The following is a 15,338-nucleotide window of genomic DNA, read 5'->3' as shown; positions in this document are numbered from 1 at the left end:
TAAGCAGTCAGACTTCCAGAGTTTGGGGTGAAATTTTATCCCCATTTCAATGGGTGGGGCCTCTAATTTTAAAAGTTGTCTTAAAAAAATTAAAATTAAAAAAGGGTCTCAAGAAGCAGTAATTATTTGGCATGTAGCATGTGGCACTGCCCACACAGCAACACCTTGGCGGCAACCAAACAGAGAGCTTTTCCATCTCAATTTCCTGGCTCTCCTGATTCAACGTTAAACCTCACAGTGGGTAACAGCTGTATGGTGTGTTCATTTTCACCAGGATGTTACTGTAAAAACTTGCACAACAGGCCACTCCACAGAACAGCAAGCTGACAAGCACCACGGACACAACAGCACAATGAATTCTGATTTCCTTTGCCCAGAGAGCAGAAAGTGCAGAGTGAATGAGATGAGCCCTGCATCTAAGTCTCCAAGTGACCAGGCTTTTCCCACACCTCTCATTACTCATTGCCAAACCAGCGGTGGTTGCTATTTGGACACAAACCACGATCTCATCTCTTAGAAAAGCTGAGAGCGAAACGACATTAGCTACACCTTTACTCATTATTTCATCTTGGATCATCAAGGGGTGCTGTATTTATGAAGCAGGACCAAAGCCGTATGGCAGATCCCATCTGGTCCAACTTAAAATCAACATAAAGACCACATGCGTGTTAAAAATGCAAATATAATCGTGGTCTCTGGCTACTAAAGATCCATGGTCTAGATATTTTAATTAATACAGATGGCAAGCTGGGGGAGCCAGGGGAGGCACACACGGCTTGGGTTACTCAATCCTAAGCAAAGACGTGGTTACCGGTTCACTAACTGGTTGAAACAATCGTGGCTTCAGCAAGTCCTACTTACAAAGGATTATTTTTTGTTAACACCTGAAATGCTCTTTCAGTTCCAAAGCTTGAGAACTTGATGTTGCCGAGGTTGAAGGTTATGTTTCTTTTGTTTGGTGATGTTAAGAGTAGCAGCAGGGGGAACAATTTCTTTTTTAACAAGATAGCCCATTGTGTTGAAAGTTTTGCCTTAAACTAGTATACTTGCCTGGAGAATCCCAGGGATGGGGGAGCCTGGTGGGCTGCCGTCTATGGGGTCGCACAGAGTCGGACACGACTGAAGCGACTTAGCAGCAGCAGCAGTAGTATACACTGGGGCTTCCTTGGTGGCTCAGACGGTAAAGCGTCTGCCTACAATGCAGGAGACCTGGGTTCGATCCCTGGGTTGGGAAGATCCCTTGGAGAAGGAAATGGCAGCCCACTCCAATATTCTTGCCTGGAAAATCCCATGGACAGCGGAGCCTGGTAGGCTACTGTCCATGGGGTCGCAAAGAGTCGGACACGACTGAGTGACTTCACTTATGTATACACTGATATACACAGTCACAAACCTACGATGAAAAACATCTGATTAGGAGCAGAGAACCTCTGGCCTCAAGAAGGACTTGGGAGCTGCCAACTTCCAGAACTCTGCTCTCTAGGACCAAAATGCCCATTTTACACAAAAGACTTGGGTTGATCTGTATGCCATGCTGACCCATAAGCCAAAATACTGGTCAATTTGATTTAACAAAGAACCAAAATTGTTCAGTTGTTATTTGCATGAGTGTATCTTTGGCATCTAACAAAGTTATCTTGGGGCTTACGTGATGTGAAGATAAAAGCTTTTAGGAATATGAATGGCTGATCTGGACACACGACACAGCTCTGAACCCTAGGCTCTAGTCCTAGCTCCACCAACTATGATTCACCTCTCCTGATGTCACGGTTCTTCTGATAAAAGGAGGGCCTGAATAATGTGATAGACACTCATACCCTTGTGATGAGGGCTTTCTGCTGGGTCAGGTAACTTCATTCCTAAACCCTATGTGACGAGACAACATTAGAAAGAATTATTAGCCCCACTCTCTCCCAAGTCAGCTGTCCCATTTCTTGGCTAACGAATGGAATCCTGACACTAATATCTGGTCTCTCTACCAATTTAGAGCACTGCTAATTTCTGAAAGACTCCTCTTCCTACAGCAAGAGGAGGAAGGCCTCTAGAAACAAACAAATGTCCTGTCTCCGTGAAATGAAGGAAAGAGAATTTTCTTGGAAATGCCCAGGTGTGTGGGGCCATCAGTAGGGCTCCTATGAGACCCTAACTCCAAGGAACTGATGATGAGGTGGAAACAACTCAACCGCACACAAGTCACTAGTGATTACGTGCAAAGCGCTCCTAACAGCCCTTCATCCACATGCCCTCCACCCCTTCCCCCATTGCCCCCAACCTCAGTAAATCACCACCGTCCTTCCACTTGCCCAAAGCCTAAAATACAGGAGAGAACTATGAGTTACATATATGCGTACCTGTCCCCATCCTAATAAATCACCAAGCCTGGCCAGGTCTATCCCTTTAATTTTTCTTGAAATCCACTCATCACTGTTACCAACTGTTATACTGGAAAGTGGCCATCTGGTCTCCCTCTCCCCATCATAGGACTCTCCATTTCATTTTCCACACAACAGCCAGAGTGATCCTTCTGAAACACCAACCTCATCATATCTGGCTCTCTGAGCTCCTCATCAACCTGAGGATGAGACCTGAACACCAGATTCTGTGCTTTTAAACAATCAGGGTTTTGTCATCTAGATCAACGTTTCTCAGTGTGCAGCCCTCGGACCATCTGGGACGTCACAATTCAGGATGCTTGTCTGAAAGGCAACTTCTTAGGCCCTATCCAGACCTACTGAATCAAACTCTTGTGGGGACAGAGAGGCCCAGGGTACAGCCTTTTTAAAATAATCACTTCCGAAAAAAAATTATACAAAATTTGAAAACACTGCTAGAGATTTAGGAAAATTAAAACCAACTTGTGTTCCACCTGTCTCATCTTGAACAAATTCAGAAAACTCCATGCTTCTATGTGCTCATCTTTCATACAGAGACAATAGCCGCTGCACAACACCTAAAGTGACTATAAAGACCAACAAAAGCCAAAGCACTTGCCAAGTTGGAAAATGCTATAGGTGAAATAGTTAACAAGCAACAGCTTTCTACTTAAGTATTTCACAATGGGGAGCAATCCAAGATACTCGGAGACAGGAGCTGTTAGAAACTCCTATGTGCAGATTACTTTTATTTATTTATTTATTTTTATTATTATTTTTATTTTTAAACTTTACAAAATTGCATTAGTTTTGCCAAATATCAAAATGAATCCGCCATAGGTATACATTTTGTAATTCAGTTCAGTTACTGACTCTTTGCAACCCCATGAACCGCAGCACACCAGGCCTCCCTGTTCATCACCAACTGCCAGAGTCTACCCAAACTCATGTCCATCAAGTCGGTGATGCCATCCAACCATCTCATCCTCTGTCGTCCCCTTCTCCTCCTGCCTTCAAGCTTTCCCAGCATCGGGGTCTTTTCAAATGAGTCAGCTCTTCGCATCAGGTGGCCAAAGTATTGGAGTTTCAGCTTCAACATCAGTCCTTCCAATGAACACCCAGGACTGATCTCCTTTAGGATGTACTGGTTGGATCTCCTTGCAGTCCAAGGGACTCTCAAGAGTATTCTCCAACACCACAGCTCAAAAGCATCAATTCTTCAGTGCTCAGCTTTCTTCACAATCTAACTTTCACATCCATACATGACCACTGGAAAAACCATAGCCTTGACTAGATGGACCTTTGTTGCCAAAGTAATGTCTCTGTTTCTTAATATGCTGTCTAGCTTGGTCATAACTTTCCTTCCAAAGAGTAAGCATCTTTTAATTTCATGGCTGCAATCACCATCTGCGGTGATTTTGGAGCCCTAAAAAATAAAGTCAGCCACTGTTTCCACTGTTTCCCCATCTATTTGCCAGGAAGTGATGGGACTGGCTGCCGTGATCTTAGTTTTCTGAATGTTGAACCTTAAGCCAACTTTTTCACTCTTCTCTTTCACTTTCATCAAGAGGCTCTTTACTTCTTCTTCACTTTCTGCCATAAAGGTGGTGTCATCTGCATATCTGAGGTTATTGATATTAAATATATACACATGATTATAAAACACTATCAAAAACTAACTGGAGGGGAATTCCATGGCAGTCCAGAGGGTAGGACTTTGTGCTTTCATGGCTAGGACCCAGGTTCAATCCCTGGTCGGGAAACGAAGATCCCACAAGCTGTGCAGTGAGGCCAAGAAAAGAAAAAAGTAACTGGAAACAACAGTAACACGCACCCTACTATGGTTTTATCATCATATCTGGCAATTCACGGGCAGGGATCAAGAATTCTGAATGTCCAATAATGCGTGACTGTACATCCCCATTAGGAGACATGGCCCCTCCAGGAACAGAAACTGACTTCATAGCCACAGCCCTGGAGACAGTGCAGTGGAGCCTAAGTGGTCCTGGCACCATATTGTTTGATTCCTCACACATCTGTGATCTTATGGAAGAAGTTAAGCTCCAGAAGAGTTGTTCTGCACTCTTTTGGGATATTCCTTTGGGAACCTAATGAAAGCCATGAGCATTTCCCAAAAAAATAACTATCTGAAAATGCAAAATTTTACCTTAGAGTCTGTTTATTCTTTTGCATATAATAGGGAAGAATGATCATTACCTCTCAGGATATTGGGGATGCTATTATCAGAAACAGAATATTTTCAAAAGCACTTCATAAATTACAAAGATTGTTACTAGTATTCCTTTTTTTTTTTTTTTTTTGAGTGACTCTCATTGCCAACTCTACAGAATTATCTGGCAGAGAAGCTTAAGGGCCTTCCTTTCACTCTGTGCTCACAGTAATGGATTTCAGCAGATACGTCTCCAAAGAAAATATACAAGTGGCAACAGGCACATGAAAAGATGCTCAATCACACATGAGATACTGCTAAGAGACTAACGTAAAGGCCTTAGTCTCCTCATCTGTAACATGAGGCTGTTAACTACCTTATACGGGTATCTGGACTTTTAATTTTGTACTTTGGACAGGTGTTGTAACCAGACTCTGAAACTATTGGTTTCAAATTGACACCTGCCTTAAGGGTTTATGCTACAAACCTTCAATTTGTTATAAAAGAGCACCTTCATAGGGTATACACTGTATATCTGTTTGCAGTTGTGCCTTTTAAGCTGTAGAGCAGAAAAACACAGGAATGACGCCCAGATTTGTACACTGTGTCTCGAAAGTTGTCATTCCCTCTGCACCTCTGAGTCTTTTGCACAAAGCCTCTTGAAAAATCCTACATCCCCAGCAAATATTTCTTGAGTTGGGTGGATTGCTCCATGCAAGTAACAATCACAGAAATACTTCCAAACAAGATATTCTATGCTAATATCATTTATGAACAGGAGTTCCATCAGGTACAGGATACAAAAATTCCTCTGAACTGTTTTCTAAATATACTGCTTTCAGTATATTAAAAATCCATTTTTCAACTCATAATCATAAAATTACAGCTTTGCCCTAAGAGCTGAGAGGAAAGAGATGTTGGAAATGCATGTAGACTATTCTAAAATCCACACATATATACCCATAAACAAAACTATATTCACGGGCTTCCCTGGTGTTCCAGTGGTTAGGAATCCACTTTACAATGCAGGGGACACAGGTTCAATCCCTGGGCTGGGAAGATCCCACATGCCATGGAGCAACTAAGCCCATGTGCCACATTTACCGAAGCCTGCACACCTTGAGCTGGTGCTCCATAACAAGAGAAACCACAGCAGTGAGAAGCCGGCACGCTGCAACTAGACAGGAGTCCCCACTCATTGCAACTAGAGAAAGCCCACACAACAACGAAGACCCAGTGCAGCAAAAAATAAATACATAAAACTATACTCACATTCACACACACACACCATCACTCATGCAGTTAACTAGAGATGATAGAACCAGGCATAAAAAACCAGCAGCAGTGGAGGCAACAGTCTCAAGGATGGGGTAACAGGGCTGTAGCCACGCTTCCTTCTGAAATCCTTCCCTGTCTTGAGGAACAAGACTAGGCAGGAGGCTTTGCATCTCTGCCACTTGCTTCAATGGTATCATTTAGATACAAAGTAGAAATGAGGTTTTGTACTTTGTATCTAAATGATACAAAAAAAGATTGAAGGCAGGAGGAGAAGGGGATGACAGAGGATGAGATGGTTGGATGGCCTCAGCATCCATGAGTTTGAGCAAGCTCCGGGAGCTGGTGATGGGAAGCCTAGCGTGCTGCAGTCCATGGGGTCTCAAAGAGTTGGACACAACTGTGCAATGGAACTGAACAAACAAGGCAAATTTAGTTCAAAGTTTCTCAAACTGATTGACCCCTTTATGCCAGAAAACAACATGCCAGCTCAGCATTCAACCCACGCCCGTGACCAGCGCCACCTCAGACAATGCCCGGATGAGCCCGTGAACACAAGGAGTCCTCACAGCCACACGGCAGCCTGTGACAAATGCACACCCGCTCCCGCGTGCTAAAATATTTTTTAAATGAAGGGGGAAAGTAACTGCCCTCGCAAAGAACAGCACTGTCCATTGGGCACAAACACGAGCACTTATATGAGCACAGATCACACACCAGAGCGTGAGGCTGAGTTAGCTGAAACCAATCCAAGCTACCATCTAGGACCTCCAGGCTCCTTGAAGCCACAAGCGCTTCTCAGCGGACCCCACAGTTGCTCCTCTTCCTCCTCAGGTGACAGCAGGGACATGCATGGTGGCAGTTCTTTCAAGACCTGGGCACCAGCCAGGGAGCTGGTGCTTGTGTTTCTATGACCTGCCCCAGAGCAGAAAGGCAGGAATCCTGCTTAACACAGCAAGAGCCCTAAAGGTCACTTACATTTCAAGGAGTTCCCTTAATCCAGAAAACAGTCCAAAAGGACAATCAAAGTATTTAAAGTTGAGGTCATTCAGAAAAGACTTCAAAGGAAGCGTCTGAGCGGGGGCAGTGGGAGAGAGACCCAGTGGCAGACGTCTAAACTGGTAATGCAGTGGCATTTATATGAAGTCTGTCATGACACACACATTAATTCTTTGAAATCTGGGCCTGGAGTGGAACACAAAAGCAAGGCCCAAATTATCTACCTAAACCATCTTAACCTTGTCAAAGTTTAGCACTTGTAATCTCACTATGAAGTCAAAAGCATCCCATGAAGGACACCGAGGGATGAGCGCATTCACCATTACATAGAGAATGGAGTCAGACACGAGCGAATGCCTGCAAGCTGCAGCTGCAAACCTGGTCAGTAACCCCTGAGTCATCTCTCATCTTTGACTCTGGCTCGTCCGTATCTCGAGGAAGGCCCAGAAAAATCTGCGTGGCTTATAGCTGACTCATGAGTCCACGTAATTGATACTTGCTTAAAGGGAAAGGTGATCATCCTTACTATTGCTAACATCCCATTAAGCCTAAAAGTTAATTAGGCTGTATTCCATAAAGTCAATTGAAGGCATTTGTCTCAATAGCATTATCGCAATTATTCCTCATCAAAACGAACCCCACCTCCTACTGCGGATGATGTCTTGCGTAAACAACAGCACAAACCTAACAACTCACAGGCCATCTCCACCTGAGTTACGTAAGCAGGTTTATGTTTACACAGAACTGCCACCAGGAATTCATAGATATTAACATGTTTTTTTTAAAAAATACAAAGGCATGTATTTAATAAATCTTGTTTTACATTTTCAGAGGCCAGGAAAATAAAAGCAAACTAAAAAGTGTAACAAATTCTATATATCATAATGATGCATGTAAAAGTCACAAAGAGAAAGCACCCAGGAGAGTCAGCCAGTTATAAATGCTGGTGCCTAAGAATGGAGCCCACAAAATGCTGACTGAGTGGTTACATGGCACAGCACGCATGCGCCCTCGGGCCCTCCCCTCCACCCAGCAGCTGTGCTTCTAACCACTCCTCAGGGTTCCGGCAAGGTCTCAGGAATACAGGAAACAGGCATCACGAACCCACTGCCATACCCACTGCTAATGTTACTAATAACAGAAGAGAAGGTGGCTTGAGGAGGTGGATGGGGCGGTGGGTGGGATGAAAAGGTGATGAAAAGTAAGGGAGCTGAAAACCTCCAGTAAAAATAAACCAATAAGCCATGACAATGCCATATACAACATGAGGGTTATGGTCAACACTGTAATAACTTTGTTACCACATGTAACTACATGTTACTAGACGTATCATGGTGGCCACTTCCTAATGTATCCAAATGTCAAACCATGTATACAGTACACCTACAACTAATGTAACACTGTACCTTAACTACACTTCAATTAAAAAAAGAAAAAGATGATCTCCTTAGCAAATTTTTCCTGAGGACCCGGAATTAAAACACAGCAAACCAATTCTTTTAAACAAGTCTTTTAAACGTTATGTCAATATTTACTAATATATAAATAAAATCAAATTGTTAGGGAAACAAATGCATAAAAATCTGAAAGAGTGGTTTATCACATAGACCTACATATTATACAGATATTGATCTCTATCAGAATTAACACCATCTTATGCTTTGGGAGGAAAACTCAATGGTGTTATGAGTCTTCTGTTGGCATCATCAATGGCCCATTGAAAGCACCCCAAAGGGGGAAGTGAAGAGCAGAGGCAGGAGGGACTGGACTGAGGGGCATGCCAGAAATGCAGACAACTCCCGCAGAGCTGAACGCCAGCTATGGATAGCATGTGCCCTGAACAGTGTTTCTCACACTTAGCCGCACAACAGAAATGCCTCAAAAGACTCCAAGTGCCAAGCAAGCCCTCTCTGCCCTTCACCCCAGATACAAACACACACCTGACTCACAGAATCTAATCTCTAGAGGTGGGGGACCAAAACAATAATAGTTTTTAAAACTCCCCAGGTGATTCCAATATGCAGTCAAGTTTTAGATCCAATGTCTTGTCTATAAAACGCAAATAATTCTACAGTTAGATGCTGGTGACAACATCTGTCCATTTCTAAAGGGATAACAAAATTATTAAGTAAGTAGTAGTGGAACCAGTCATAAGCCAAGAAGTCAAACTCGCCTGCCAATGCAGAGGTAACAGATGCGTGTTCAATCCCTGGGTGGGGAAGATCCCCTGGAGTAGGAAATAGCAACCCACTCCAGTATTCTTACCTGGAGAATTCCACGGACAGAGGAGCCTGGCAGGCTACTGTCCATAGGGTCACAAAGAGACACAACAGAGTGACTTAGCACGGACACAGTAGTGGAACCAGTCATAAGCCCAGAGTTCAGGTTCCAACTCGCCCCTCCTGATTTATATAACCTTTCAGCAGATCACTTAATTTCCAGGGTCCTCAGAGTGTATTCCATTTAAGCATGAAATGGTTCCAGGCTGTATCAGAGCCTGTTTAACCCTATAGTTTCTACATACTAATGAAGAAATACTTCCAAATAGGATGGTTTGGCCAGGGTTAGCAAATTTGGATTGGGATCCTAGTTTTATTTATTCATCCATTCTTTTTAACCTTTTACAAGAGCTGGACTCACCAGTAAAAACTGAGTGAATTCTGCATATGTCAGGTGTCTTTTTCTTTCTTTTCCAAAGTGTAGTTGCACAAATTCTGAATCCCAGTTAAATGGAATATGTTGATGAATTGTGGTCTGTCCAAAAACTTGCTTAACATCCTCTGAAGAAAGAAAAAGAAAGGTTGATTACAACAAACCAGATTAAAACAAAGCAAATCAGGTACCTCCTTCTAAAACCTGTTATTAAATGCATATTGCTATGTTTTTCATATAAAAAGGAACTCCACTTTAAAAACACAGATTTTAAAGTCATGGCAGAAATAGATGCAGGAGTCTAACAGACTAGAAGTAAATAATCCCATCCAATAAAACAAAAAAAATCAAGAAGTCACACACACATAAAAAGGCCTACAGGCAGCAGCAGGCCAGCATCAATCAGCTAAATCTTGTATCATCATCTGTTTTGTTTCAACAAATATTATTCTCTAGGCACAGAAAATATAAATCAGTCTTCAGTGGCAAGAAGCACACATATTCATAAAGAAACACTGAGAACACGATACAACTCTTAAATATAGCCCTCCTTATCAAGCCGTTAAAATGTTTTTGAGGACTTGGAAGTCAGATATAAACCTTTAAGCATATATTAAACAGCACTAAGACTTGAAAGAGTTTTAAAACCTTCCACTGTTCAGCAGGCCACACTTGAAGGCAATGGGAAAAAGAGCCAACAGTCCAATCCTTTAACTTTATCCTGAACACTCTGACTTGACACATACTGACCCTCTTTTTAGCCTCTACTATGGGATTTCCCCAGTAGCTCAGACCATAAAGAATCTGCCTGCAATGCAGGAGACCCAGGTTCCATCCCTGGGTCGGGAGAAGGAAATGGCAACCTACTCCAATATTTTTGCCTGGAGAATTCCATGGACAGAAGAGCCTGGTGGGCTACAATCCATGGGGGTAGCAAAGAATTAAACAAAACTGAGCAACTAATACTTATAAATAAAAAAACTTAAAGACAAAACTGTAAGAAGACTGGCAGAGAACAGAAAAAATGATACAAAAAAAAAACAACTCTACTTTTCTAAAGCTTCATGATTTTATTTACTAGTCTCCCCACCTTCCAACCAGAGTGTATGCTTGGAGGGTACAGGGACACAAATTACATAACTGGATTTGTCCTGGCCTTCACATCTTTAAATATATCTACCAAACCTGCTCACTTTTATGAGCAAACTGTGCCTGCTACCTTGTTTTTCTTCCCCTTTGCAAAGATTTTAAAAAAGAAAAAAAGAAGTAAATTCTTTAGTTCTCTAAAGGGTGCCAAAAACTTTGGCATGTATTTCCACTGATTCCCCCAAATTTCCTACTTCCAACCCCCCTTACACCCACAAGTTTTTATTCCATGCTTTTAAAGTTTCCAGAGAGTTGTAAGTCTTGCCATGAAGACACACTAGTGCTGCCATCAGCATAAGATTGGCTGTGTATTTGCATGCAGGAAGCAGTAAAAATCAGAATTATGCCGGGCATGAATTTTATAAAAGATGGCAGAAAACCTCAGGCTGGCCCTGATGAGGACAATAAAATAAAAACTTTTTAAATGTAACCCTCAATTTCTTTGCATTTATTCTGTTTCTCTAGGAAGAAAAAAAGAGAGAGAGACAGAGGAAAAGAGAGCGAGCCAGGACATAAGAAAATGAAGTGAAACTAGAATTGAGATTTAAGAACTGGGCCACTGGTGGCTCAGTGGTAAAGCATCTGCCTGCCAGTGCAGAGACATGGGTATGATCCCTTGTCCAGGCAGAGCCTACATTCAGTCAGTTCAGGTCAGTAGCTCAGCCGTGTCCGACTCTTTGTGACCCCATGGACTACAGCGTGCCAGGCTTCCCTGTCCATCACCACCTCCCGGAGTTTGCTCAAACTCATATCCATCGAGTCAATGATGCCATCCATCCATCTCATCCTCTGTCATCCCCTTCTCCTCCTGTCTTCAATCTTTCCCAGCATCAGGGTCTTTTCAAATGAGTCAGTTCTTCGCATCACTGTCTTTTCAAATGAGTCAGTTCTTCACATCAGGTGGCCAAAGTATTGAAGCTTCAGCTTCAGCATGAGTCCTTCGAATGAACACTCAGGACTGATTTCCTTTAGGATGGACTGGTTGGATCTCCTTGCAGTCCAAGGGACTCTCAAGAGTCTTCTCCAACACCACAGTTCAAAAGCATCAATTCTTTGGTGCTCAGCTTTCTTTATGGTCCAACTCTCACATCCATACATAACTACTGAAAAAACTATAGCTTTGACTAGACAGACCTTTGTCAGCAAAGTAATGTCTCTGCTTTTTAATATGCTGTCTAGGTTGGTCATAGCTTTTCTTCCAAGGAGCAAGCGTCTTTGATGTGACCAAAAGAAAGAAACCTTTTAATCTATAAAATCTATTAAAATCTTTTAATCTACATTGTTAATCTATAAAAAATGTTTACATACAATAATAAAATTTTAGAGAAATATACAAACAAAAATGACTTTTTAACCACTTTTCTGCCAAGCCGGAGAAGTAGAGTCCTTTCTGCCAACCATTTTGATAAAATAATGGTCAATGAAATAATCATAGGATAACTATCAAAAATGAGGTCCTTCCTTTTCTTGATCTCTCCCTCAATGTCCTATAGGAAGTAATGAAAGATGTTAACTGGAATCATGGGCGGATGGAAAATAAGTAAAAGCCATAAAGAAATGATGTCTCTGGAGAACAAAAAGTCCAGCACTGCAGACCTTGAGGAGGTTAGTGATACAGCTGAAAAGCCAAGCTCATGATGAGAGTTTTGTGTGCCGTAACAGAAGACTTCAATGGCACCCCACTCCAGTACTCTTGCCTGGAAAATCCCATGGACAGAGGAGCCTGGTAGGCTGCAGTCCACGGGGTCGCTAGGAGTCGGACATGACTCAGCGACTTCACTTTCACTTTTCACTTTCATGCATTGGAGAAGGAAGTGGCAACCCACTCCAGTGTTCTTGCCTGGAGAATCCCAGGGACAGGGGAGCCTGGTGGGCTGCCGTCCATTAGGTCTCACAGAGTCGGACACGACTGAAGCAACTTAGCAGCAGCAGCAGCAACAGAAGACTTCAGGGCTGACAGGACATGAGATCTGTGTGCTGTGCTGTTTTTGTATTGTTGAAGTCACAGCCCCTAGAACCTTAAAAGTGACTACTTTGTGACCCGTGGACTGTATGTAGCTCATAGGCTCTCTGTCCATGGGAGTCTACAGGCAAGAAAACTGGAGTTGGTAGCCATTCCCTTCTCCAGGGGATCTTTCTGACCCAGGGGTCAAATCCAGGTCACCTGCACTGCAGACAGATTCTTTACCATCTGAGCCACCAGGAAAATGAGGTGGTGGCGTAATATAATATGACTTCCATCCTTATTAAGAAGAACAGGTTAGGACACGGACATGCAGAGGAAGACCACGCAGAGGAAGACACAAGGAGAGGACTATCATTTACAAGGAGAGAGGCCTCAAAAGACACCCATCATGCCAACACCGTGACCTTGAACTCTTGCCTCTAGAAGTGTAAGAAATTAATTTCAGTTGTTTAAGCCACCCAGCCTGTGGCACTTTTTTACGGCAACCCCAGCAAACTATTACAAAGAGCAACAGGAACTTCCTGGCAGTGATGAGGAAAATCATCCTCCATATCTTCTGCCAGCATGAGCAAGATGAGAGACATTTACAAAAGCAGACATGTTATAAAAAAGGGTGTATCAGCTGGATAGTCAAATCAATTAAATGTAGCAAAAATGTGTTTTAGGTTAAACACATGCAAATTAAATGTGTTAATACAAAAAAAAGTAACAGAAGATATTAACCTGACATTGGCATATAAAGCTAAGGCATTTTTTAAAATCCATTTTAATATTTATATGCTATAGAAGTATAAATTAAATAAATTTAGGTTACTCAAAACTTAGTTTAAAATGCATCTCATATGTCCCCTCCCTTTTGAACAGCCCTCCCATCTCCTTCCCCATCCCACCCCTCTAGGTTGATACAGAGCCCCTGTTTGAGTTCCCTGAGACTTACAGCAAATTCCCATTGGCTGTCTATTTTACATAGGGTAATGTGAAGTTTCCATGTTACTCTCTCCATACATATGTACACCTATGGCTGATTCATGTTGATGTTTGACAGAAAACAAAATTCTGTAAAGCAATTAACCTTCAATTAAAAAATTAATTAAAATAAATAAAATGCATCTCACTCTAACCAACAATCTTATTTTTCCTATAAGTAACTATCATTTACTGCTTACTAGAGCTCTGACTTGAATTCAAAACTGTGAACTCTGAACCCGAAGTACAGAGCTTTCTCCACTATTCTGTGGGAGTCTGTCTCTCTTATGCAAATGTCTGACTGAAGAATTGAAATCTCATCCCCCTGAAGTTTAGAGCTAAATGTAATCTCTGAGACATGTTATCTCTACAGACTGTCTGTCCTACAGATCTGAACTACTGATGTGTTTTCAAAAAGATAGGTCTATATAGTATGCATAAGGATGCAGTTAGGTCTGTGTGAATATACATTTGTTATCTATCTTTTCTTTCTACATAGATTATTAACACCTTTCTACATAGAGGAGAGTGAAAAAATTGGCTTAAAGCTCAACATTCAGAAAACTAAGATCATGGCATCTGGTCCCATCACTTCATGGCAAACAGATGTGGAAACAGTGGAAACAGTGGAAACAGTGGCTGACTTTATTTTTGGGGGCTCCAAAATCACTGCAGATGGTGACTGCAGCCATGAAATTAAAAGACGCTTACTCCTTGGAAGGAAAGTTATGACCCACCTAGACAGCATATTAAAAAAGCAAAGACATTACTTTGCCAACAAAGGTCTGTCTAGTCAAGGCTATGGTTTTTCCAGTGGTCATGTATGGATGTGAGAGTTGGACTATAAAGAAAGCTAAGTGCCAAAGAATTGATGCTTTTGAACTGTGGTGTTGGAGAAGACTCTTGAGAGTCCCTTGGACTGCAAGGAGATTCAACCAGTACATCCTAAAGGAGATCAGTCCTGGGTGTTCATTGGAAGGACTGATGCTGAAGCTGAAACTCCAATATTTTGGCCACCTGATGCGAAGAGCTGACTCATTTGCAAAGACCCTGATGCTGGGTAAGACTGAAGGTGGGAGAAGAAGGGGATGACAGAGAATGAGATGGTTGGATGGCATCACTGACTCAATGGACATGGGTTTGGGTAGACTCCGGCAGTTGGTGATGGACAGGGAGGCTTGGTGTGCTAAGGTTCATGGGGTCACAAAGAGTCGAACACGACTGAGCACCTGAATTGACATAAATTAATAATAAAGACTATATTTTTCCCATCTGGTTCTCCCCCACGCCTGCACCACGGTGGGCATAGAGCAAATAAATACTCACTAAGTTGTGGCTGAATTTAACTGAAGAAGAAAAGGTTTATAACAGTGTAACAGGTTGAGGACAGTGATATTAACCTTTTGAGGCACTACAGTTTCCACCCTACTGAAGTCACTTCATCAATCATATCCTAAGATTTTAGTGAAGTGCATAAGGATCTAACCGGGCTTCCCTGGTGGCTCAGTGGTAAAGAATCTGTCTGCCAATGCAGGAGGTGTGGGTTCAATCCCTGGTCTAGGAAGATCTGCTACAGAAGGAAACGGCAACCCACTCCAGTATTCTTGCCTAGATAAGCTCATGGACAGAAGGGCCTGGCAGGCTACAGTCCATGGGGTCTCAATGAGTTGGACATGGGTGGGGATTGACCCCCCCCCCACACACACATAAGAATTATCAGTCTTGCTTACAGAAGTCTTCAGCCCCTCGCCTAGGCTGATACAAGTGGACTAAAGAAGCTGCATTTTAATTA

General features: G+C 42.4%; 1 protein-coding gene across 3 annotated transcripts in view; it reads right to left on the bottom strand.

The window, feature by feature from the left end:
• SLC25A13 (solute carrier family 25 member 13) overlaps positions 1-15,338 on the bottom strand; it is a 231,183-nt gene that overhangs the window by 100,757 nt on the left and 115,088 nt on the right. For all 3 annotated transcript variants that reach the window (XM_027540106.1, XM_027540105.1, XM_027540108.1), the window contains exon 5: positions 9,457-9,596. In XM_027540106.1, coding sequence (XP_027395907.1) covers positions 9,457-9,596 — 140 coding nt within the window. The remainder of the gene's footprint in view (positions 1-9,456; positions 9,597-15,338) is intronic.

This window comes from Bos indicus x Bos taurus, chromosome 4, assembly GCF_003369695.1.
Source record: "Bos indicus x Bos taurus breed Angus x Brahman F1 hybrid chromosome 4, Bos_hybrid_MaternalHap_v2.0, whole genome shotgun sequence".
NCBI lineage: Eukaryota > Metazoa > Chordata > Mammalia > Artiodactyla > Bovidae > Bos > Bos indicus x Bos taurus.
This window is presented reverse-complemented; position numbering and strand designations above follow the sequence as displayed.